This window comes from Chenopodium quinoa, unplaced genomic scaffold (assembly GCF_001683475.1).
Source record: "Chenopodium quinoa cultivar QQ74 unplaced genomic scaffold, ASM168347v1, whole genome shotgun sequence".
NCBI classification, from domain to species: Eukaryota; Viridiplantae; Streptophyta; class Magnoliopsida; order Caryophyllales; family Amaranthaceae; genus Chenopodium; species Chenopodium quinoa.
The window spans coordinates 3290610-3316286 of NW_018744878.1; the positions used below are offsets into that span (position 1 = coordinate 3290610).

Below are 25677 nucleotides of genomic sequence, written 5' to 3' on the forward strand. Positions count from 1 at the left end.
AGTGTACATAAATCTAGTAAAGCATAAAGATATTTACTTAAAATTACATCTCTTGGTTTGAAATACTTGATTGATCCTAGCCCGTTAGATTATACAGCACGAGGAGATTGATTAATCTATAATAATTAAGAATGCTTATATTAGTTATATATCATAATTCAACTATACATCATAATATCATATACATGTTCAAAGTATAAGGTTGACATACTACGTGATGAAGCATTGAAGCTGATGTTGAAATGTTTGGAAATGGTTTAGTAGACCACTTTGCTGGTCCATAGATTTAAGATGGGTATTTAAGCATTAATTCAAGCTTCTACTTAAATTTTACCAAAATGGGCTTTTTAGCTCACTTGTAACTTGTTAGGAAGACTATGGGCCAGGTTCGATCCATTTTAAAACCTGTCATTTTCTTCATTCGTTTTTTAATTGTATCATATTGACTTTAGGCACCATTTACATCATTTTATTGATCTTCTTTACTAAATTATAAATACGAAAAAAGGGTACAGTATAGGTTTTTTTTTTTAAAAAAAAAAAAAATTGTCAAAAAATGTAGGTGAGATGAACTTCCCTATCAAACTGGAATCGTTCACTAGTCAACCCAGTCGAGTTTATGGGATAGTTTAGACACTACGCTTTAGTGGGGGAGAAGGGTAAGAAAAATTCCTACCCTCAAAGTGTCTTTAGACCAAACTCTGTTTGGTACTCCCTCCGTTTTTAAATACTTGCTCCATTTCTATTTTTTGCACTATTCATTTGTCATACTTTGACTAATGTTTGTGATTTATATATAAGAAAAAATATAGTCTTGTGGGTACTTATCGAAATCATCTCAATGAATAGATCATTAATTTTCAATTGTTAAAATTTATTCTTATTGATAATTAAAGATATTAGTGATCAAAGATTAGCATCGTCATGCGTGTCCAAGAGAATGGAGCAAGTATTTAAAAACGGAGGGAGTATAAAGGAGTATAGTATATGATGTCTTGTTAAACTTATTTCGTATTTTCATTATATCACATTTATATACTCACAATTTTTACTTAAAAGATCTATACAAAATGATACATTAACTAACAAACGTTATACGTCAATAATGGTATTGCATTTGAATAAGGGATAAAAAAAATGACCACAGTGGAAGTCGAACCCACGACCTTCTGATCCGAAGTCAGACGCGCTAATCCACTGCGCTATGCGGTCTTTTATGTTGAATATTCCTTATTTAACTATACTATTCACGTATTTTTCTTTTGTATAGTTGGCAGATTAGGAAAGAGAAATGGTGATGGTGATTGGTTTCTGATCGGCGACAAAAAAAACGGATGAGTGATATGATGTTTGTGGCGGCGTAGCTCTACTTGAGCCAGTTGTGATGAATTTGTCAATAAAAACACCCTTTTCTTTTCTTTCTTATTAGGCCCACATCCAACCAAAAACTTGACCGGTTGACCCGCGTTGTTAATAGGCTTGTATTAGTCCGAGCTAATTCGGTCCGATCTCACTTGACCCAAAATTAATATGTTAGAACTAATTTAATAAGGCAAAAGCTAATGAGCGTCCTCGGAGCGTTAGATAAGAGAATTAAAAGTGGGAATATTAAAGTAAAATTAACATTAATTACACCGAACGACGCGTGATTTTGTCATGCATTCCTAACTTAATACCATTTCAACCAATATAATTATTCCTTATCTAACGCCCCGAGGCGTTCGTTAGCAAGATCTTAAATAGGAATTTAGAAATATTAAGGGTCTGTTCTCTTACGTTGAAATTCAGAAATTTAGAAATATTAAGGGTCTGTTCTCTTACGTTGAAATTCAGTTCAATTTAGCTCAGTTCAGCTCAGTTCAATTCAGTTCAGTTCAGTTCAGTTCAGCTCAGCTCATAATTTCCTTCCCTTATAAAATATTCATTTCAGTCCAGTTCAGTTTAGTTCAGCTCAATTCAATTCAATTCAATTCAGTTCAGTTCAGTTCAGCTCAATTCAATTCAATTCAGTTCATTTCAGCCAATGAGAACAGACCCTAATATTGCAGAATTCTAAATATATGTAGAGTGCTAATATATGAAAGAAATGCCTATATATATATATATATTCTAATAATTCAAATGAGCTATAAATATAAATTATAAATGGGAGCGAGAGCTTTAAACTTGAAGCTGTGACATAACACATTTTATCTAACTACTACTGGGTGAAAAATACTTTGTCGGCAAGTAGTGAGGCAATGCTAATGAAAATGTTTTTTTTTTTAAGTGTAAAAATAGCCGATAAATCTCCATATAAGTACAATCATCCATCACCACAAGATACTAAATGCAAATGAAAATTTATGAAGAAAAATAGATGATTTAAGAGTGATTTTTGAATTATTTATTATTATTTTTTTAAAAAAGCACTATTATAATCAAGCAATATCCAAATTCGCCAAAATTATATGCTATAAAAAGGAACTCAAAACGTACATATTATGAGCTATTCTCAGTATTCCACCTTGCCAAGAGGTGAGTTATGGTGTTACATGCTCTTATAATATCTGAAAAATAACAAACATCGAACTAATCACTATCAACCACAATATCATCATAGATAGCGAATGATAATAGTGTTATACCTTAACTAATAAAACGAGCATGGCGGAAATACAACCTTAGCCGGTGATCTGTTCTCTAAAATTCATGTAAAAAAATCATTCCCATTAAACCATTACTATTGTTTATAACGGATTACCAAATGAACCGTCCGTACTTCGAGATAATTTTCTAAGTAAGATTCTAAAAACTTCTAAAAAAAACAAATGAAATGATACTTTAAGGAATATCTAAAACAACCTTAGTTCCCACTAGGTTTTCCTTGGGAGGGTTTCGTTCTAGTTTCTACTAGGGTTTCCTTTTCTTGAGGATTTTTCTCGAATTTTCGAGTTTTAATCTCAGGTTTTTGTGCCTTTCGTTGTGCTAATCATTGATTATGGAAAATCAAGAAATAAACCTTTCGTTAATTGGTTCGAATAATGATGATGAAGCTATTGCTGCTTTATCGAAGGAGGGAGATACTGAAGAGGCAATTGAGTGGGATGATAATGGAGAAGAGGATGAGGATGCCCGGATTGAACTTGCGTTGGTAGGGAAAATCTGGACAAACCGCAACGTTAATGTTAACGCATTCATAACAACAATGAAAGATGTTTGGCAACCTAAGCATGGAGTCGAGATATCGAACATTGGCAAAAACATGTTCATGTTCCAATTTCACCATTGGAGGGATAAGTATAAGGTGTTGGAAGATCAACCTTGGCACTTTGATAGACATGCCCTGGTTTTTGGCGAGACAAATGATTCGACTAAGCCCTCTGATATACCCTTGCACGCTCTTCCTATGTGGGTAAGGGTTTATAACCTCCCATTAAAAGGGAGGTTAAACCTAAGCAATGTGGAGAAGATCGGAAATAAATTGGGAACCTTTGTGAAGATGGACAATGCTGCTCAAGTGGGAATTGATAAGTCAATTCGAATTCGTGTCCTTATTGATGTTCGCAAGCCCTTAGTCAAGTCTGTCAGATTGAAGATGCGAGGAGGTCTTGAGGAAAGCTTCGATGTGAGGTATGAAAAACCCCCTATTTTCTGCTTTTATTGTGGTAGAATGGGTCATGGTGTGAAGGACTGTGAGGAGTGTAGGGAGATAGATGAACCTGAGGTCTCTTATGGGTCTTGGTTGAAAGCCTCCCCATGGAAGTATAATGATGCTTATAAGAAGAGTGATGGTGGGCAGGAGGGTGTTAGTTGTGCTAGACCATTGTTCATTACCAAACCTAAGCAACCTGTCGATAAAAATACTACACGCACTCATGTTCATGAAGTTGTTAGCAGGCTTGAAGGTGTTGGCTTAAACAGTGGAAAACATGATAATAAAATTGTGCAACAAAAATCTGATGAATTTTTCACATTTACTAGTGGTAAAAAGGATGAAATTCTGTTGTCAACTATCACAGCTAAGGGCTCGAATAATAGTACAAAGAAATCTCAAGGGAAGGGATGGAAACGAAACCCAAGAGATGGTGATCATAGTATGTCTACTGACTTGAAAATTGCAGGAGAAAAAAGAAGGGAGAGGAGTGAGGAATTGAGCACGGATGACTTGATGGATGCTGACATTAATGATAGAAGCAAAAAGAGAACCCACGTCTCCAATTCTGACCATGTGGCGAGCCCCACACAATGGGCTCCCGGTGACAAATGAGTTACATTTTATCATGGAACTGTAGGGGCCTGGGGAGCACCTCTACAGTCAATGCCTTGAAACGAGTTGTGTTTCTTGAGAGCCCCCAACTGCTTTTTCTTTCGGAGACTAGATTGAAGAAGCATGAAGTAGAAAAAGTAAAGAACAAGCTGAAATTTAATGCTGCTCTTACCGTGGAGTGTGTTGGTGAAGGGAGGAAAAGAAGTGGAGGCCTTGCTCTTTTGTGGAAAAATACTTTAGATGTTGCCATCCTTTCCTTCTCACAAAACCACATTGATGCTTGGGTTAACTCTCACACTTATGAAGGATGGAGATTCACAGGTATTTATGGTCACCCCGAGGACGAAAATAAATATAAGACGGGTATGCTGCTGAAGAACTTGATGGACTTCACTGATGATCCGTGGTGTTGCGGTGGGGACTTCAATCTCATGTTACTTTCAAGTGAGAAGCAAGGTGGTCGTGCCTTTAATAATGATGAAGCTGAAATTTTGAGAGATGCTATTCAGTTCTGCCAGTTGGAGGATATGGGGTACATGGGACATGATTTTACATGGACCAACAATAGAGGAGGCAGTGAGAATGTACAAGAGAGATTGGACCGGTTTTTTGCTAACCAAGCTTGGAAGAATAATTTCCCGGGCTCTTTTGTTACTCATCTTTCCAAGAGGCGCTCTGACCATCTTCCCATTTTACTTTGTGTGAAGGAAGCCCTTAGTACTCCAAAGAAGAAGAAGAAGAAGAAGGTTCAGCTTTACCGGTTTGAGGAGATGTGGCTTCGGGATGAGAATTGTGCCGAGATTGTTAGTCATGCGTGGGAAAGGGGTGGTGATATATGCTCAAAAATTGCTTTTACCTCGGAAAATTTGAGTGCTTGGAGTAGGGAGAAATTTGGGGATTTTGTGAAGGAATTAAAAGACTGTCAAGCAAGGATGGAGAATCTTATGAGTGAGGTTCAATCTGATGAGGTTATAGCCCAAATGAGAGCGTTGGATGATCGTATGGATGAATTGGAACGCCGTGAGGAGTTGTATTGGAAGCAGAGGAGCCGTCAAGAGTGGTTAAAAAATGGGGACAAAAACACAACTTTTTTCCACACTAAGGCTAAGCAAAGAGCGGAGAGAAATAATATAAATGCAATTTCCGATGAGGCCGGTAATGTTTATAAAGATGAAGAGCAAATTTCGGCTGTTTTTGTGGATTACTTCACTGATCTTTTTGCCTCGAATAGCCACATTGAAGTAGAACCGGTCATTGCCAAAGTAGAGGAAAAGGTGACAGATAGACATCGTACTACTCTTGCTGCCCCGTTCACCGCCGATGAGGTCCGTGTTGCTCTCTTCCAGATGCACCCCACCAAAGCGCCTGGTCCCGATGGTATGTCAGCTATCTTTTTCCAGAAATTTTGGGAGATAGTTGGTGTTGATGTTGTTGGGAAAGTACTTGATATTCTTAATAATGGTGGTACCATAGGTTCGATTAATCAGACTCACATTGTGCTTATCCCGAAAAAGAAATTATGTGTGTCTCCTGTTGATTATAGGCCTATCAGTTTGTGTAATGTATTATACAAAGTTGTCACTAAGGTGCTTGCAAATAGGTTGAAATTGGTTCTCCCCTCAATTATTCATGAGTCACAGAGTGGATTTGTTCCGGGTCGATTAATCACAGATAATGTGTTGGTTGCTTATGAGTTTTTTCATTACCTCCGGAAGAAGAAAAAAGGGAAAAAAGGGTACTTGGGCTTGAAACTTGATATGAGCAAAGCCTACGATCGGGTGGAATGGAGTTTTTTTGGAGAAAATAATGCTGAAATTGGGCTTACCGATTAACTATGTGGTCTTGGTTATGAATTGTGTTACGACTGCTTCTTTTGATGTCCTTGTGAACGGTCAACCTTCGAAATCCTTTAAGCCTAGCCGGGGGCTACGGCAAGGTGATCCACTATCACCTTTCCTTTTTATTATGTGTGCGGAAGGTTTATCTGCTCTGATTAGGGATGCTGAAAATAGGAGACTTATCCATGGGGTTAAAATTGGTCGGAATGTCAATCCGATTTCTCATTTATTTTTTGCAGATGATAGTCTTTTGTTTGTGCGGGCAAATGAAGAAGAGGTGGAAAATGTGCTTGGAATTCTTTCAACCTACGAAGTTGCTTCTGGTCAGAAACTGAATATGGATAAATCTGAGGTGTCCTTTAGCCGAAACATTGAGCAAGAACGGAAAAATATTCTTCAGATGAAGTTATCTTTTAAGGCAGTCGAGGGTCATGATAAATATTTAGGGCTCCCAACATATATTGGTAGCTCTAAAAAACAGGTTTTTCAAAACATTCAGGATCGTATCTGGAAAAAATTGAAGGGTTGGAAAGAATTTTTTTTATCTCAAGCCGGGAGGGAAGTTTTAATTAAGTCAATAGCTCAAGCGATCCCTACTTATTCTATGCAATGTTTCACCATCCCGGTGAGCATACTCAATGAAGTTGAAAGATTGTGCCGGAATTTCTTTTGGGGTCAAAAAGGGGAAGAACGGAAGATGAGCTGGGTGGCTTGGGATAAGTTGTATGTTCCAAAAAGTCACGGTGGCCTTGGGTTCCGCAATATGAGAGCTTTTAATAGAGCCCTTCTCGCAAAGCAGGCTTGGCGAATTCTTACCAAGGAGGACTCGTTAATGTCAAAGGTCCTCAAAGGCAAGTACTTTCCTAACTCTTCCTTTATGGATGCGAAAATTGCATCACATTCGAGCTATACATGGAGATCGATTATGAGTGCAAGGGATGTGCTTTTAAAAGGTATTAGGAAGAATGTGGGAAATGGTGCTACTATTGATGTTTGGAAGGATCCTTGGGTGCCTAGTCTTCCGAATTTTCGTGTGGTGAGCAGAAGGAACTCAAATGATGATAATCCATCCACTGTCCGTGACCTGATGGTTGACAGAAGCTGGAATGTGGCTGTTCTGAACTCTAACTTTTCAGCTCTTGAAGTGAAGGAAATTGTCAACATCCCAATTCCCTTATTTGATAGCTCAGATTCGTGGTCTTGGCATTGGTCAAAAAATGGATGCTTTTCTGTGAAGTCTGCTTACAACTTGTTGAGTACGGAGCATGCTCAATCGAAAGCCTCCAATTCCAATCCCCCAATTGCTTTTGACTGGAAGTGCATCTGCAATTCAGACCTCCCCCCAAAGATTAAAAATTTCTGCTGGCGCGCTATCAGGGGAGCCCTTGCTGCTCGTGTTTCTCTGCTACATAGAGGTATGAGTGTTGATTCTGTTTGTCCTATGTGTGGGGATGCTCAAGAGACTATCTAGCATATGTTGGTGTTTTGTGAGGAGGCAAAGCTTTTGTGGTACCTATCTCCTTTGCGTCTGGAAGTTGGGAAGTATAATGGCAGCACTTTTGCGGAGTGGTGTGGTGGGGTGCGCTTGATTTTCAAGGATCACTCGTGGTGGAATGTCTTCTGGAGCACTTTGTGGGGTGTGTGGCTGCGTAGAACTGACTGGATTTTCGCAGGGAAGAAGAGAGAGATAACTGAAGTTCTACACAAAGCAATTAGCATTGTTGGTGAGTTTGATTCTGCAAATGATCATGGTTGCAGCCACTCTGTTTCTGAACCCCTGGAGTGCAAATGGAAATCTCCTCCTGAGGGAGTTATAAAAGTGAATTCTGATGCGGCTATCTTTAAGTCGAGAATGGTGGGGCTTGGAGGGGTTATGCGTGATAGTGTGGGGGATGTTGTTGCTGCTACGTGTTTGCAGGTTGCAGGAAGCTTCGATGTGGATGTGGTGGAGGCAATGGCAATGCGGCATGCTTTAGTAATTGCAATGGAGTCTGGCTTTTTGAGAGTGTGCCTCGAGACGGACAATATCAAGCTCCATTATGGCTTGAGTAAGCAGAAGGAAGATCTTACTGCCTTTGGTTTAATTACCAAGGATATTCTTAAGCTTGCTAATTCTTGCCATGAATGCTCATTTGCTTTTGTGAAGAGAACAGGAAATCAGGTTGCTCATAGTCTTGCTAAGCTTAGTAGTAAGTTTGTTTCTCTTAGAGTTTGGTTGGAAGAGTATCCCATTGAGATACATGAGGTTGTAATGGCCGATTTAGGCCTTTCTTCTACTTAATTGTTTCTGTGCTTGGGTTGGGCAAAAAAAAAAAAAAAAAAAAACCAGAATATTTTGTTTGGTCCCATTGAGCCCGAAAACATGACCCGCTTTGCCCATAAATCTTTGTGAGCTGCTTATTTGGAACTCCTCTTAAACCCTAAAAACCCCTCTAATTTTAGAATTCAGACGACTATTTTCTGGGAAAGAGAGAACCAAGTTGATAAGAACGATGGCTCAATTGCATGCCTTCTCTGCTACTGCTGCTGCTCCTTCTAATTCAATTTTCAGTTCTCCTAAATCTTCTGGTACCCATTTCTATCTTCTTCACTCTTTAGCTGTTCTGGGTTTTTTTTATTTTTTTTTTATTTTTAAATGAATTAAAATGATGGGATTTTTATATTTTTGGTGAATTAAAATGATGGGATTTTTATCTATTTTTTAGTGAATTAAAATGATGGGTATTTGTTATTTGATGAATACTATTCATAGAAATTGAAATGGAAATGGTAATGGAGGATGGAAATTATTGAAATTTGAAGATGAAATGACAATGGGTTTGCGTTTAATTACATCAAAATTGTTGCCTTTAATGGATTTGTTGTATATTTGCAATAGTTAGCTATACTTGGATTACTTAATTATAAGGGGGGGTAGATAGGAGATGTTTGCTTTGATGTAAATACTAGACTCTATGTTGAATTTGCCATTTCTCAAATATAGCTCGCACAAAATGTATTGTTGTAGTTATCCTGTTTTTGTGTGGATGCCGATTAGCTTAGTTGGTTAAAGTCTTTCGAATGTTGGTGCTATAAATCTCGGCTACATCATTGTCCCTTTATAGTTACAAATTACATTATTTATTGTGATTTTCTTATCGATTATCACTTACTATGATCAATAATCTGTTTTGTAGGTTTCTTCCAGGCTCAAGATAAACTATGCTGCTCAAGAAGATTGTCAATATTTAACAAGGTACATGGATTGCCTTAATTGCTTGAAATTTAACTATTTATATGCCGTGTTCTTAAGCAAAGCATAGTGTTTCTGCATCATCTTTTCCTTTCCTTTTTTCTGTTCTTTCATTGGGACCATGTTTGAATTTGATATTCTTGGTTATCTTTTGTCAGTTTGGTGCAAATGTGAGCGAGTTCTGTGGCAATGCAGTTATCCAAAATAGCAGGTGCACAAGTGAAGTTCAGAAGAAACAGGGTGAGAATATAAATTTGTAGATATTGTTCTGTATAGGTTTTCTCTTAAAAAGAATGGGTATTATTGCACTTGTATCTTGTGTGACCCTGCTCCCGAGCAACCTAGAAAAGTTGCTTGTTTATGAACTTGTCTTTTATTGAATGGTTTGCGTTAATTAGATTTGATTCTATGCTATAACTTTTACCTTGTTATCCCCATGACCTAATTTGTCTGTTGCAGCTATCAAAGCAATTTTATCAAGTGAAAAAGAGGTAGAAACAAATGGTAGAGGTCTGCGTGGAAAATTGAATAAAGTTGTTTTAGCTTATAGTGGAGGCTTGGACACATCAGTTATTGTTCCTTGGCTGAGGTATTTTGTAACTCTTTTGTCTATAGATGTATTTTTTAGGCTTTGAGTTTCACTATTATGACTTTTAGGCTGAGAGAGAGGAGGAAACTATAGAATTATTTATTTCAACTGAGCTCACTGTAAATAAAAAATCCATATACATTTTGCTTTCGAATTTATCCATCTAATGATAACAAACTCTAACTAACAGGAGTTAATAGAATGCTGAACGTCACTCACTAAACAAGCTAAGCTACTTGTTGCTCCTAGGGAGAGTATTTTAGTGCCAAAAATTCAATGCAAATTGTCCTAGTTGTGGAAGGCAATGGAGATTGACTTGCAGATTATTAGCTGGCTAAATCACTTAACTTTACCAAACCCTAAGCATTGCTAATGGACATTGTATACTTAAGTTGTTTTCATGCCTCCATTTTTGTAGATTATGGGTTACTATGCTTTCCTTTCCTTTGTCTTATAAAATTTGAAGGGCTAGTGGAAAAAATTGCCAGTAGATCTGTGTACTTTTGGGCCTTTCGTTCAAATGGCTCCAATCTCACCATAAGGTTCTGAAAATGAAAATAATGTCGTACCAAATCATTATTTTATTATTATGTTTATAGAGATGAACTGATTTATTATATATTGGAGCCTATGGGTCATGATCATGTCCCATTTTTATTTGGAGAGCTGAGGGGATAACAGCTAATAATCAAGAAACATAATCCTCTCTGTTCTTTTATCTCACCCTATAGCTGCTCTGTTTTCAATTTGAAATTTTGGGTTTAAGTATGCGCATACTGAGAATACTTGCTCTCTGATCCAGGGAAAATTATGGCTGCGAAGTCGTTTGTTTTACTGCTGATGTCGGCCAGGTTCAATCTTTGACTAACACTGGCTATCATTTTTCGATGCGGTTATGGCTTTTTTTTTCACCTGAATATCCCTTTTCTGAACCGTTACTTTTCATTTTATTCTTCTATTTGCTGAAATGGGTATTTTCTTTTATGGTTTGAATGCCATTATAATTTTTTTCTTAACAAGTTTACTTGATGCAATTAATCAAAAAGATTTCTAATTTTATTACAAATGACAATGTGCTTGAATGATATAAGTGAAATTGGACATTTACATGATATATAATTAAATTTTTTGCAGGGGCTGCAAGAATTAGATGGCTTGGAACAGAAGGCTAAGGCGAGTGGTGCATGTCAATTAGTGGTGAAGGATTTGAAAGAGGAGTTTGTCAAAGACTACATATATCCTTGCTTGCGTGCAGGTGCTGTCTATGAGAGGAAGTATTTGCTTGGGACGTCAATGGCGCGCCCTGTCATAGCAAAGGTGCGCATATTAGTTAGTCTGGTTACCCCCCCCCCCCTCTCTAGAGAGAGAGAGAGAGAGAGAGAGAGAGAGTCAATACTACCATCTAAAATACTACCATCTATTTTGTCAATCATGTACGTGAAGGATTCAACAGATTAGTAAAGACTCAATGCGCTTCCTGCTTATTATGTAGGCTATGGTGGATATTGCTAAAGAAGTTGGAGCTGATGCTGTTTGTCATGGGTGCACTGGAAAAGGAAATGATCAGGCATGTTATACCCTCTCCAAACAGTGTAGAGTGAGAACTGTGTTTCATTCTCTCTCTCTCTCTCTGACAAACCATTATTTCTGTTCAATTATAGGTTCGTTTTGAGCTTACGTTCTTCGCTCTTAATCCTGCTCTCAATGTTGTTGCACCATGGAGGGAGTGGGACATCACAGGAAGAGAAGATGCTATTGAATATGCTAAAAAACACAACGTACCTGTTCCTGTAACAAAAAAAATCTATTTATAGCAGAGACAGGAATTTGTGGCACCTTAGCCATGAGGTAATTTCTCATATTACTTCCTTTCAGTCTCAAAAGCTCCTAGATGTGTGTTGTGCTGGGAAATTTTGCTGGGAGAGTTGATGCTTGCATTAGGTTTTAGGTTAGTTACAGAATCTTATGCTAGATTCTTGGTGGAGAATTATATTGCTGACTCCAATTTTATTATTCAGTCATTAATTATTTTGATCAAAGTAGTAATTCATAATTGTATGATTTTTATGAAATACTTGCCATAGAAAATAGAGAATCCAACGCTGAACAAATCTGTTTGATGATTGTCTCTTGCATTGCTATTTTTGTTGATGGAAATTTGAATTCAAGAAATGATCTGACTTTTCCTTATGATGTTGAAGGGTGATATCCTGGAAGATCCAGCGAATGAGCCGAAGAAGGATATGTACATGATGAGTGTTGATCCAGAAGATGCGCCAAACACACCCGAGTACGCATTTTGTTAATATATCTTTTTGATTTAGTCATTAAGAATTCCTTTTCTACAACTTTGTCCTCATTGCTATTAAATGAATGTGCAGATACATAGAAATTGGCATTGTCTCTGGTTCCCCCATATCACTTAATGGAAAGGAACTCTCCCCAGCAACCCTATTATCTGAGCTCAATGAGATTGGAGGAAGACATGGAATTGGACGTATTGACATGGTTGAAAACAGATTGGTGGGTATGAAGAGTCGTGGGGTGTATGAAACTCCTGGTGGAACCATCCTTTTTAATGCTGTTAGGGAACTTGAGGCTTTGACCCTTGATCGGGAAACAATACAAGTAAAAGACTCTCTTGCCCTTAAGTATGCAGAGCTTGTTTATGCAGGTCGATGGTTTGACCCTCTTCGTGAGTCCATGGATGCTTTCATGGAGCAAATTACACGAACAACTACTGGCTCAGTAACGCTCAAGCTGTACAAGGGGTCTGTCACGGTAACCAGTAGAAAAAGTCCGTATAGCTTGTACAGAGAAGATATCTCATCATTTGAGAACGGGCAGATTTATGATCAGGCCGATGCTGGTGGTTTTATCAGACTCTATGGTTTACCCATAAGAGTGAGGGCGATGCTTGAAAAAGGCATGTAAGAAATTTTAAAATTTGTGTTGTAACTTCTGATACAAGTTGATTTGTTCTGGTCAGTTAAGCTAAGTTGAGTTAGAATTGTATCATCATGACCTAATTGGGTTTTACAGCAGTTTATTCAAATTTTCAAGTGAGGACAATTAGGTACTTAATTTTAATAAATTTTGTTTTATCAATAAAACTTGTACGACAAAGATTCATTATCAGTATGATTGGCATGGCGAACAAGTGCTGTCTTGCGCGGTTGTGCCAATTTTTTCTTTCACGAGCCAATGTAAGCACTGTTTTAGTAATTCTGGTTGCATGGCACAAGTTAAACTTTCACTTAATTCTTAGCCTAACATTCATATTTGACTTCACAAACAAAGAGCTCTGTTTAAGGAGTTCCGTTGTTCTCAGATCAAATCTAATCTACCGGGGGATAAAACAGAATACATTGATCTATAGTCGTTCTCATTTTCTGACCCTAACTAATTAGTAATAACTCGATACAAAAGCTTTGGATTTTATACATATATACGTATATGATTGCAACAAAGACAAAATTTTGGGTAGAAAACTTCCAGCAATGAATCAAACAAATGAAGCTTAAGCTACAAATACATCTTGCCCTCAAAAAAAAAAAAAAAAAAAAAAAAAAAAAAGGCCTACAAATACATCTCGTGTGCTGGAGAACTATAAGAATTACAACATGAGATACAACTCTTGAGTCTTGACCATATGCCTATTTGCTATGTACATATTCAAGTAGAAGCCGATCAAGCTCAAAATGCCGAGACAAATATTCCTGCAAAAACTCAATATCGACAAACAAGTGTGAAAATCTCTAAATACCAGACATATATTCCAGCAAAAATTCAATATTGACAAATAAATGTAAAAGTGACTATGAGCAATCTTCAGATCACATTGAAACAAGACCAAAAGATTAACTACTGGTGAAACAAAGGTACTGCACCCAGTAAATCCTTCATGCCCCCAAACAACAGAATAAGTGAATATCCACTGCCTTTAGGCACAGGCAAAAAATGTCGGAATTTAAAACTCGCATATTATTCAGTTTATCACGGAATAAATGGAGCATCTTATTCATGTACTAGCTAGCAAGTATGTCTGTCCCAGTTTTATTGTATATTTCCATTTTTGGTCCATCCCAATCAAATATTTTGGAACCACTTTCGCTTATGACCTTTCCTCTCTCCAGAAATTATTTTTACTGAACTGAAATTAATTTTACTGAACTGAACTTATTTTTACTGAACTGAAATTATTTTTACTTAATATTATTTTTTTAAGGTGAAGAAAACAGGGCCTAACACTATTTTCTTAACCATTCCTACAATCACTATATTCATTAGCTTCATCCACTTTCAGAAATTTTGGTCACATCTAACATTCAACCATTTCCTACTACATTTCTTAGTATGTGTGATGAAGCCAAATTGGAAAAACTAATTGGGATGGGTCCTCAACATAATATATGCCCCAACAGTCATTTCGACTATAGCATTGAATTGAATCTGATACACTAGATTGAACAGTAGAAAATTTCCTCATCCTAGTCATTATCTTTTGTTTGCATGCCTTATGCCCTTATGAAGAGAGAAGTCTGTGCAAACCAACCCAAACTAGAAGAGTAAAGATCACTCGTTGATGCGGCTGTATTCGCCTTCAGATTGAAATAACATTGACAGATAGACATAGGGATATGGGATGTTATATTTAGACCAATTCTTTAGAGTTTAAACTTGATAAAGCTCATACATATGCCACAAGAAGTCCTTAATATGTCATCCTAAAATTATGAATGAGGTGATGAATTGATGATAATCCACGGGCAAAGTACCAGATCAACTAGGCATAAAGAGAGCAGATCCAATAAGCCAGAATATGCAGACACAAGGAATGTCAAAATCATACATTCAATCATGTACAGAAAACTGAAGAGGGGGAAAGTTTGGGAATCAGTACTAGCATGTATTAACAAGTAAAAAAGGTCTTCCTCATTATTAATTTAACACATCTTCAACCATCAATTAACATACTAAATTAAAGCAGTAAATGCAGTTATCAGGCATATAGTGTGTGTACCTTGGTTACAGAAGGATGAAAAACTTTTGCATCGAAATCCACTTTTGGGTAGCGAGTTACCTCGGTAGCGTTCTCAAATAATATGTATGCTGGAAGTCCCACATTTCCTGTAGATACATGTTTTAAAAATAGCATTCCTAGTATCATTAATTCCAATTACTGACTAATACCAACCATAAGCAATGAAATCTACAGAAAAAGACACGCAAATAATCCTATCCGTGGCAAAAATTTACCTTTTAGGGAAATTCCAAATTTGTCAGCAACGTTAGGGAAAAGCCCAAGATCAACTACACCAAAGGACAAATTATCATTTACATATCTGCATTGAATATTCAAAATTAAAGAATGATTGTCAGTACTCAGTAGAACAGAGAGATAAGAAATAAGATTATTTCATCAGAATCTGACATCTCTAGGACAGAATGATTAGCATCAAGTTTAAAGATAATTTATTTATTAAAAAAAAATAATAAAAAAAAAAAAAACACACACACACACTTACGTAACAGAGAGTTCAGGAAAATTCCGACTATTCCGTACACACGTTGATGAACTTAAAGTACGAAATTCAACCTGAAACAGTGGAATTCAAAGAGTCATCAACTTGACAAGCCATTTGGTAGGACATAATAAACTAATGATTTGAGTGACAGTAATGAGTCCTCAACCATTAAAAGCCTCAACGACATGTTCGATAGGTGAAAAGGAATGACAGTAATGGTAATGAGTTTATATTTAAAAGTCCCTTGATAAATTCCTTTGTAATTCAACTCCACCTCCAAACATGTGTTTTTTTTTTTTTTTATTATTTCAATTTTCCATTATCATCCAATTATCAATTTAGAGATGGTATTGAAAATTCACAAAGAAAAGAGATGTTAAACCTAGACAAGCATTAACAAGTACATTGACAATTTGACATGGGACTTCCCTTACAAGATTACATATAAATTCACTACTATTGCCATCTTTTTTTTACCCCCCCCCCCCTACCAAACAGGCCATAAAGAGATGAGAAAAATGAGACTAAACATGAACAAGTATGCATGAATACAGAACTTTTAAGTCACCAAACTGACATGAAATTCAGTATTTATATAACATGATGATTGGCTCAAATGATTACAAGGATATTCAGTTAATGAGTGCACCAATACTAAAATCCAAATTAAGGAATTGTTGTATGTTACTACAAATTTGGTAATTGGTATATACTTATACGACTGCGTAAAAAATGCAGGTTCTGTGCAATAGACTCAAGTCGCCCAAGCCCACTCACACCAGCAATCCAAACTTACACAAGAAGGAACAAAAAAAGCAACTAAGCTACAGCAACCAAGGAGCTGACCAAGTGAACATGTGAAGCTTCTAATTGTAGTAACAAAGACAATCTCAAGTTAAATGTTTGAGCTTTTAGTAGTAAAGGACAAATAGCAATTAAAAGGAGATTCACTTTTATGGTCAACTCTCTTAGTAGTAATCTGTATAATATAGGAAGGGGGGAGAAACGGGGAAGGCATGCTTTTTATGAATTAGAATTGTTAGAGCTTGGTAACCTCAAGTTACTATTGGTCGAGGACTTATAGCCTCAAGCTATTACTTATCTTTGTATCCTTTGACTCAAATTCAATCAAGCTTCTAACCTTCCTTCAATATTATTATTCAATTATTTACAAATAAATAATCAGAAAATCAGTCCATAACATCCTCATAGAAATGTGATGAAGCAGATTGTTCATAAACAAAGCACCAAGTCCAAGGGATCATATAGTCATTGTCCTTAAATTAGCCAAGCTAATACTAGGTAGGATTAGAATCCAAAGGTAATCAAGATAATTGAAGGTACCTCATGTTAATACAAGAGAACCATCCCCAAAAACTAACTAAAAGGGAGAAGAGCCAATAGACCTATTTAAGCTCCACACCAGACCCTCCAAATAATCAATGTGGGACTTAAGTCCCATACCTTGAGACTTCCTCAAATTATGTTGCATTGTGTCCCCATAATAGACTTAATCCTTTAACTTAGTGGGATATTGATATTTTTCAGACCTAGTAAGCCAGCAAATGAATTTCATTCTGATTCAAAATGGTCAATATTTCCTGTTCCTAAAAACTGAACTTACAGCAACAATCCACAAATCCTAAGAAAGGAGCATGGGAGAGAGAGAGAAGGATAAAAGATAACAGGTTGCAGTTTACAAATGCTATCGTAACATCATTAAACAGAAAGTACAGTCTTCTACTTCAATATGAGAAGTGAAACATGAAAAGATCTAATGAAGAGTTCACCCACCAGCCAATATCTTGATGAAACCCCTTCAATCAATGTACTTTCCAATTGCAATGGCGTCATAGTCTTTGCCACACCTATGGAAAACCATGCAAAGATCAATGGCAGAGCTCAGGTACTTTTGATGGATATCTCATTTTAAAAAGAGAAGCTGGGGTGGGGGAGAGAGATGTATGGGTACATTTACGGGCTTACCCAGTTCAGGAAATGCAGGTTGCTGAGAGAGTATATATAGCACTGCAAGAAGAAAATACCAAAATTGAGTCAGTCACAGGTGACAACCAACTTCAGCACATAAACTGTATAACATAGTGATTCCAAAACTAAAGCAAGTCACCAAAAAATAAAAACACTCCACTCATTAGCTTGACTGGTGCAAAAATGGCTTCAAAGTCATTTATGTCACTTGGGGAGTAAGGGGCTAGACACTTGTGATGTTTTTACATGATACATGAATGAATAAGAGCTGGTTAAAAAGAAAACATACAAAAAAAATATGATAACCTCCAAATAAATAAATTAAAAACAAACCAAAACTTGAGAGCGCTTTCCCTAAATAATGCTATGAAGAGTTGCAATTCCAAGTATGCAACTACTTTTTTTAAAATTCCCAATATACCGTCCATATCAGCGATTTAATGCCAATTTGCCATCATACTTATCCAATATTCAGATCTTACACATTCTTCTCTCATTCTCTCTTCTAATTTCATTCTCCAATGTCCTTCATCCTCAAAGTTTTGGGTGGATTCAAATTGGGCATAGATAAATTAAGTTTGAGAAATAGTTTTTTTTTTTTTGTTTTTTTTTTTTTTTTTTTTTTTTAATTTCAGATTTTGGATGCTTTCATGGTTTTATCTTGCAAATCTCTTTATCAATCTTTATGTTTTATTCAAGGTTGATTTCGCCTCCACCTTTTCCACCTTCTCTACAGCCTTCTTGGTCATAGATTGTCGCAGCAAGGTTAATGTAATATATGCCCAAATGTAATTTTTTTGTAATTATTTAATCTAGACCTAACCAAATTTACTTGATTTTGTTCTTTCTCTGAGTACTATCAATCTTGAAACATTACCATTATGTGATTTTTTTTTTTATTTTTTTTTAATAATTTGTTTGTTGTTTTTTTTTTTTTATTGCCTTAATTTTGAGTTTAGATTATTTAAATTTAGATAAATTTTTGAGGTGGGATGGAAGTGAAATTCTGTGTAATTTTGGATGACTGGATAAGAACATCTTGTAGCTAGCTGAAGATTAAAAAAAAAAAAGTAGAAACCGCTACTTCGAGTTCATTTGGTATCACTTTGATATTTTGTTTTTGGTTTTTTGTTTTTCAAATCATATGAGGTATGTCATATAATGAATCAAAAATTTCTCAAAATTATTAAAATCACGATTATTATGAAAACTGATAACAGAAAAGTAAAAACACTTTTTTCTTGTTTCTTATTTTTGATTTTTTGTTTTCAAAAAAGAGAAAACAAAATAAAAAAAAATTCAAACAAGCCCTCAAGTAGCAGTTTTCTTATTAAAAAACCACTACATGAAGTAACGGTTTACAGTTAAAAACCCCTACTTTAAGAGTTCAAGTAACGATTTCACAATGAACCGATAAAAAAAGTTTTTTTTCTCCACTTGCTGACGTGGACAGTAGATTGGGAATTTCTAAAAAAATAGCTGTAAACTTGGAATTGCAACTCTTTGTAGCATTATTTAGAGAAAGCGCTCAAAACTTAAGTATTTGTGGGTATAAGACTATAGGTTTGCAAAGGAATTTGTTCCAATAAAACACACACACTCATTACTCATATGTTTGTGACCTTATAAAGTGTGTCTTTATCCGAAGTTGCTCTCGTTTTTTTTTTATGTCAATGTATCAGCCCACATGCAGACATGCTACTAAAAGCCAAAGATTACAAGACCTACCTAAAAATGCCACCATGTACCATAAAGCCAAATGGTAATCCACATATAGAGCAAGCAGAAGAAGAAATGCCTGGAGTCAGAACAAAAACTGGAATTAGAACAAGCAAAGATTTAAATAATTCAATCAGCAACATCTCTACCATAACTATGGAGTACTCTGCTTTTATTACAATAAAATTGGCGGGAAATTTTTTTTTGTTATGGGCATCCCTGTCAGTAACACTCTAAGATTTCTCTTAGTTTCAAGTCCATCATATTACATTATATGAATTGCAATAACAATAGAAGCTCCTTGATTAATTCAAGTATTATCACAATAAGCTGAACAATCATCCGTTGCAGATAAAACACAGAATGTGATATTCATGTTGAAGGACATAATGACAGAAGTTCATTGATAGGTTCAATTCAAATATTATCATAATAAACTAAGCAATCATCCATCACTAATATAACAGAAGGTGAAATTCACGCTAAAAAAACATAATAAACATTTTTTCTGAAAACTTAACCCCCAGTGAAACACAAAATCTATAAAATAAAGTTAACCATGAGAATAGAGAGTCAATGAAACAACTATCCGTCATTTATAATACTAACAGAATATAATTTTTTTGATAACAAGGTCATTTTGTAATAACACTTATGTGATAATGTTGTTTAGGTATAAGGTTGTATACATCTAAATCTCCCAGTAAGGCCAAAGTTCCCCTTTCCAAAACTTGGAAGCTCAAAACTCAAGGAAATTCAATGGGAAACCTATTATGTGACCTGCATTTACCCCTCTAGAATTTTTAGATGCATAATAAGACCTTTTCTTTAAAAGTCTCTTTTTAAAACCAAACTACCTTTAATGCCTTCTTTATTTGCACTTTTTGTTGATGTTAAAATTTCAGATTTCTAAATGAAATTATTGAATCATTGTCTTTATTCCACATTTCTACGGCTCCTACCTGTAAGGAAAAAAAAAAAGTGTTTCCCCAATTACCTAATTTGCATCAAACTTTACTGTTTCTCAGCAACTTAGGTGCATTACATGCATATAGTGAGATTCATACAAGGTTTGATGTTGTTGCTACCATTGTTTATGACATGTCAGTCACACAACCCTAATGTTTACCAACCTCACAAGGTTTAGTTTGTTAGTTATTTGGCATCTGCATCACACATTCAAATAACTTTATCATATTTTACAGTGAAAATCCTATTGATATATTGACATCAACCAAATTCTACAATATACAGCATAACCATAAGCAAGAAGTAAAAGATGGTAGCTAAACATGTTTTGTTGCTGTAGTTAAGTGATAAAATTGATCATTATAGCATCTGATCCCCATTCAAGAATTTCGATCGGCCATTGTATCTTCAAGGAGCCATGAAAACAAGGGCAGAAGTTAACCAGGTTTTCTCAAGGGATAACTAGATAACTACATGAAACCATCTGGCGGTTCTATAATCCATTGCCTTTTATCTTTAAAGCCGGATATGGCTATATGACTATCTTAGAGAGTCGATTGCTATAATTTTAGCTACCTGGCCTACCTCCAACTCTCCCATAGTTCCTTAATCTTCTATAGAAACGACAAAATGGGTATTTGCCTTGTGTAAGAACAAAGGCGCAAGGCACACTAAAGCGATAGGGCTCCTATAGCCTACCTGCAAGGTGCACTAAGACAATTGGGGCTCTAAGCACACACGATTTCGAGTAACTAATCTATGAAGGGTTTTACTTTATTACTCAAGTTAATCTAGTTCCTAATACCATCACTTTAATCATACTCATTGTCTCATACAATCTACATTCAACATAATAACATATAATAAAAATAATGAATTTCAGCAAAAATTGAATCAAGGTATCACCTTCCCAAATAGCAATGTATCAGCAATAACTCCCTCCCATGTTTCTTCCCTTACCATCTGGGTAAATTTCAACAAAAGATCAAAAATTCAAAATCAATCACCCATTTTATAATCAATATCACAGCTAAAAAAAATTGAAATTAAATATAAATAAATTTAACAAGAAATACCCTGACAACAGAAAAGATTGTAAATGCGAGAATTGCTTGAATCTCCTGCAAAAATCAACAAAAAAAATTCAGTAAATATAAAATAATAATAATAGTAATAATAATAAATAAATAAATAAATAAAGGAGGAGAGAGAAAAAGATTGATTACCCGGCGAAGAAGAAGGAGAGAAACATCATGAAGAAAAATGGAAGAAGCAGAAATACGAATTGGAAGGTAAGAGAAGAAAACCAGAAAATGGAAGAAATAATGTGGTTCTGTAACTACTGTATTCAGCCATTGAAATGGATTTCTTATCATTGTTTTCTATTTATTGTAATCGATCTATCAATCAAATTATCCTGCAAAAATCTACAATTTTTTGTTTTCAGATGCTGAATTTTCTTCCTTCAGTTCATAGTTTTCAACTTTTCACTGAAAACTGTAAAGTTGGAGGAAGAAGAAGGAGTGTTGAGTTTTTAGAATTGGGCTTTTTTCAAGAGAAACCAAGAAAACCAAAAGTTTGAGAAAAATTGGACTGATTGCTTTCAAAGTTTCAAGCCCATTGGGTCGATGGGTTGGTCTTTGGGAAATAGAAAATTTTGTTGATCTTAATTACTATGATCAACGAAAATTTAAGGACCTTGATCATACCTCAATTTTAACGATTTTTTAGCTTGTTTTACGTGTTAAATACTTAAATGTATGGAAGTGGGGTGAGGTGATCAACATTGGCTCAATCCGCTAATTTGGTCCGAAAACAGGCCGGGTTAGGACAAGTATAAAAGCGCATTTTTAATTAAAATTCCCGAACCTGACCCGAAAAGTTGCTTTGACCCGACAAGTCCGATATTTTTTTACGGGTTTGAACACGAGAAATTGTGTTAAGGCCCGGCTTGGCCCGATTTTTTTATCACATCTAGGTAAGGTGAAGGGTTCCCACCACCAACTACTTTTACTCGGTGAAAATTAAATCCTAAACCTTTAAAATCTTTAAACCACTAAATTAAATCTCTTATCAAGTGAGTCAAGTCTTGAATAGTGGCCAAAAAGAAACCATGATGAGTTGATAATTATACTAGTATATCTACTTCATTGGTTATCACACGTCCACACCTATATACTGACCACTATTTACTAGATATTGGATTGGATAGCAACTATATGATGCCTCTAATGATTTTTTGAACTTATATTTAATTTGATTAAAGTGATTATAATTAGTCCTGTATTTTGTTTAAAGTGATTGCTCGAAACTCAATTTCGAGCATTAAAGTAGTGAATTGAGCACAAGCTAAGCTTGAAAGTAGCACCTTTAATCATAGAATTTGTTATACACACCCGGGTGCAATACACCTAATTAATCCAAGGTTAGTTTTTGCTTTTCATTTGACGATTAAATGAAAAACAATCATCAAAATGAGTATAAACCCGGATATATATAACAATCTCTTGAAGGACGTGGTTGAGGAGTAATAATACGAGTAATAATAAGTAGGAAATAATACCTAACATATACAAGTATTAATTAATAAAATCCAACTGACTTGAGACCTTTTACATAATTACATCTACTTGGACAAGTTTTTGGTGAGGCTAGGCCAACTCACATTTACTTGTTCTCTCCAACTGTTGATTTTAAATCTAATTAATGACTAAAATAATACTTCATATTGATAATTTCATCATCAGTTTCAAATATATTATTATTATTATTATTATTATTATTATTATTATTGCTGGTATTAATCTTACTATATATATAGTGTGAATACTGTCATAATTATTAAATAAAATATTGCTGGTATTAATCTTACTATCTAGTGTGTTCAGAACTATATATGCATTAACAAGTGTTAAATTATTTTAAATCCAAGTACATAGTTATATGATTCAACAAAGTTGGACTCCAATACAAACTAATCCAAACCATTACTTATAGAAAATAAATTGCTTAATTTATATTTGCATGATTTTCACTTAACTAATTTTTTATGAAATTATTAATATATTTTCTATATTTATTTACATTTGGGTGCAAATTAACCCAGGTAGCTTAGGGCCTGTTCACTTCATCTTAATTTCAGTTCAGTTTTGTTCAGATAAGCTCTAATCAGTTCAGTCTAGTTTAGTTCAGCTCCAATCATTTCATTTCAGTTTAGTTTAGTTCAGCTCCAGTCAACTCAATTCATTTCAGCTCCAATCGATTCAGTTCAGGTCAGTTCACTTAAGCTCCAATCAGTTCAATTCAGCTCCAATCAGTTCAATTCAGATCTTAATTTCCTTCCCTCATATATTCATTTTAGCTCAATTCAGTTCAGTTCACCTCTAATCAGTTCAGTTCAGCTCCAATCATTTCAGTTCAGTCCAACTCAGTTCAGTTCAGTAAATATGAACAGACCCTTAATCCTTAATTTTTTACCAATATCTAAACTTTTGTTCATAAACACCATTAAAATTTTGGTGCAACATCTATATGTCATGACTCATGAGCTTTGAAGTAATGAGGTAAGTTTTACGTACATAGTAGGTCTATCTTTGGTAAATTGTGCATACATAGTATGATTTGATCATTTTTGAAGAACCTTATTATTATCTTTTTATCAGGGCTCTTAACTCTTTCGATTTCATTAGTCCTTTTATTATCAGCAAGTTAGGTATTTTGGAGTAGGGAAGAAGGCAATTAAGGTAAGCAATATCTAAACCCAAGCAATTTTCACTTAGATTGATAGGTTTCAAATCTCAAATATCAAATTCGAGGTAAAACTTTTATCAATTTAGCCAAATATTTCTTAATACCAGTATAATTTAATTTAACGAGCTAGTATATCATGTTTAATACGTAGTAATTGATACAAGTATAATATAGTAATATAAGCTTTTCCAAAAGGAGGGACACATATAGATATAGTATAAGAAGTGCACAAAACGTATGAAGGTCAAAAGAAATTAAAGGGAGACAAGAAGAGAATCGGAATAACATCTACGACTTCCACCGACATGCGGGTCACAAGATACGCAAGTACGAGTACATGAACATACCAATAAAATAAAATGAAAAAAAAAAAAAAAAGAAGAAGAAGAAGAAGAAAAACACACATCACGTGACAGCTTGGCACGTGGGCTCACGTTATATCGATCAAACCCTTCCAGATCAGACGGTGAAAGAAAACAGAAAAGAAAAAGGAAAAAAAGGACCCACCGATTCCTGCCACGTGGCATTGACCACCGTTAGATTTGGCTTTTTGACGGTATCTAAGACACTCCCTCACATGTGGGTGACCTTAACTGACAGTATTCTTAGCCTAATCACGTGCCGTTTGGTATTGGTACCCATCCTCCCGTCCTTTTTTAGTCCCTTCTTAAAATAAAAAGGGGAAAAAGTGCAATTTAATCAAAAATCATAAATCATCATTATTCCATAAACTTAAATTAATAAAGTGTATTATTAGTTGATCTTATGTTTTTTCTCAAAAATTAAACCCTCTTCTCTAAGAAACTATCAATGGGAACCCTACATTTGGTTCCTTTTAGTTTAAGCTAGGCCCATCATACTAAATTTATCAACTAGCTAGTCCCGTTTTTAAATATTTGCTCCACTTTTCATTTTAGTCCGTTTTTAAATTCTTGCTCCAATTAGTTATTTGAAAAGTTTTTATAATATTTAATTTATTTTTCTCAACTAATAAACCCAACATAAATCATATTTTATCAATTTCATATCCTGTCTTCTTCAATTTTCTCAACTATTTTTGCTTTTTACAATTTTTTATTCCTCCACAAACCCACTACCTCCATATTTTATTGCTTTCTCCAATTTCTTCTAAAACTCCGCAAATGGAGAAATGAAGCAAGTATTTAAAAATGATGGAAGTAATTTCTATGGAGATTGTGCTAATACTTAATTTATATTTATTGTCGGCTCATTTGTTACTAAAAGTTCTTTTTATTTTTTCACGGTCATATATACTATTGAAGGAATACATAATAAAAAATTAGAAAGAAATTTAAATTAGAAGAGATAAATAAAAAAAATATATAGAAATTGAAGGAATTTAGAAAGGAAAAAAAAATATTTAATAGTGGTTTTTACTTTAGTAATAGATATAAATTGGATTATTTTATGGTAAGTGTTAGCTTAATGGAATGGTTACGTTGTATTTTGTTGTATTTTAGGTCATTTTCCCAACTGAAACAACTTCGCCAACTGAAACAACTTCGCAATGAGGAAGTCCCTTCAAGAATCAAGATTACAAATTTACAATAAATGATTTAGGGCTTGTTTTCATTGACTGAACTCAGCTGAACTGAACTGAACTGAACTGAAATGAATATTTTATAAGAGAAGGAAATTAGGAGCTGAATTGAACTGAACTGAGCTGAACTGAATTGAATTGAATTTCAACGTATGAGAACAGACCCTTAATTTTAAATTTCTTTCTTCTTTCCAAGTTTTAGGTTGTTCAATTCTAAAGAATTCCCTCTAAAAAAAAAAGTTGTTCAAAAGAA

The 25677-nt window shown here is 35.0% G+C and overlaps 2 protein-coding genes, 1 non-coding gene and 1 pseudogene across 3 annotated transcripts; 2 read left to right on the forward strand and 2 right to left on the reverse strand.

Moving 5' to 3' along the window:
* Window positions 1-1138: 1138 nt before the first annotated feature.
* Window positions 1139-1212, reverse strand: TRNAR-UCG. The gene has a single exon. It is a non-coding gene; the product is annotated as a tRNA-Arg (tRNA).
* A 6349-nt stretch (window positions 1213-7561) lies between these two features.
* LOC110705848 lies at window positions 7562-8368 on the forward strand. Its single transcript, XM_021883780.1, has one exon. The coding sequence runs from the start codon at window positions 7562-7564 to the stop codon at window positions 8366-8368; it is 807 nt and encodes a 268-aa protein (XP_021739472.1).
* A 126-nt stretch (window positions 8369-8494) lies between these two features.
* LOC110705557 lies at window positions 8495-13105 on the forward strand (annotated as a pseudogene).
* Window positions 13106-13180: 75 nt separating this feature from the next.
* LOC110705558 (thioredoxin-related transmembrane protein 2 homolog) lies at window positions 13181-21649 on the reverse strand. The gene is made up of 10 exons (XM_021883448.1): window positions 21340-21649; window positions 21190-21234; window positions 21020-21076; window positions 19154-19223; window positions 17423-17464; window positions 17231-17304; window positions 15437-15507; window positions 15168-15253; window positions 14932-15038; window positions 13181-13627 (listed from the first exon to the last, which is right to left on the reverse strand). Exons 1-10 carry the CDS (start codon window positions 21487-21489, stop codon window positions 13565-13567), a joined length of 765 nt encoding a protein of 254 aa, XP_021739140.1. The 5' UTR covers window positions 21490-21649; the 3' UTR covers window positions 13181-13564.
* Window positions 21650-25677: the final 4028 nt, after the last annotated feature.

Excerpts from the sequence above, each read along its gene's own strand:
- LOC110705848 (XM_021883780.1), top strand. The coding sequence starts at position 7,562 with ATGTTGGTGTTTTGTGAGGAGGCAAAGCTTTTGTGGTACCTATCTCCT.
- LOC110705558 (XM_021883448.1), bottom strand. The coding sequence starts at position 21,489 with ATGATAAGAAATCCATTTCAATGGCTGAATACAGTAGTTACAGAACCA. Across the intron at positions 19,224-21,019 it reads ATACATTGCTATTTGGGAAG|GCATTTCTTCTTCTGCTTGC; the intron begins GTGATACCTTGA and ends TTCTGACTCCAG. Across the intron at positions 17,305-17,422 it reads ACCTGCATTTCCTGAACTGG|GTGTGGCAAAGACTATGACG; the intron begins GTAAGCCCGTAA and ends GGTTTTCCATAG.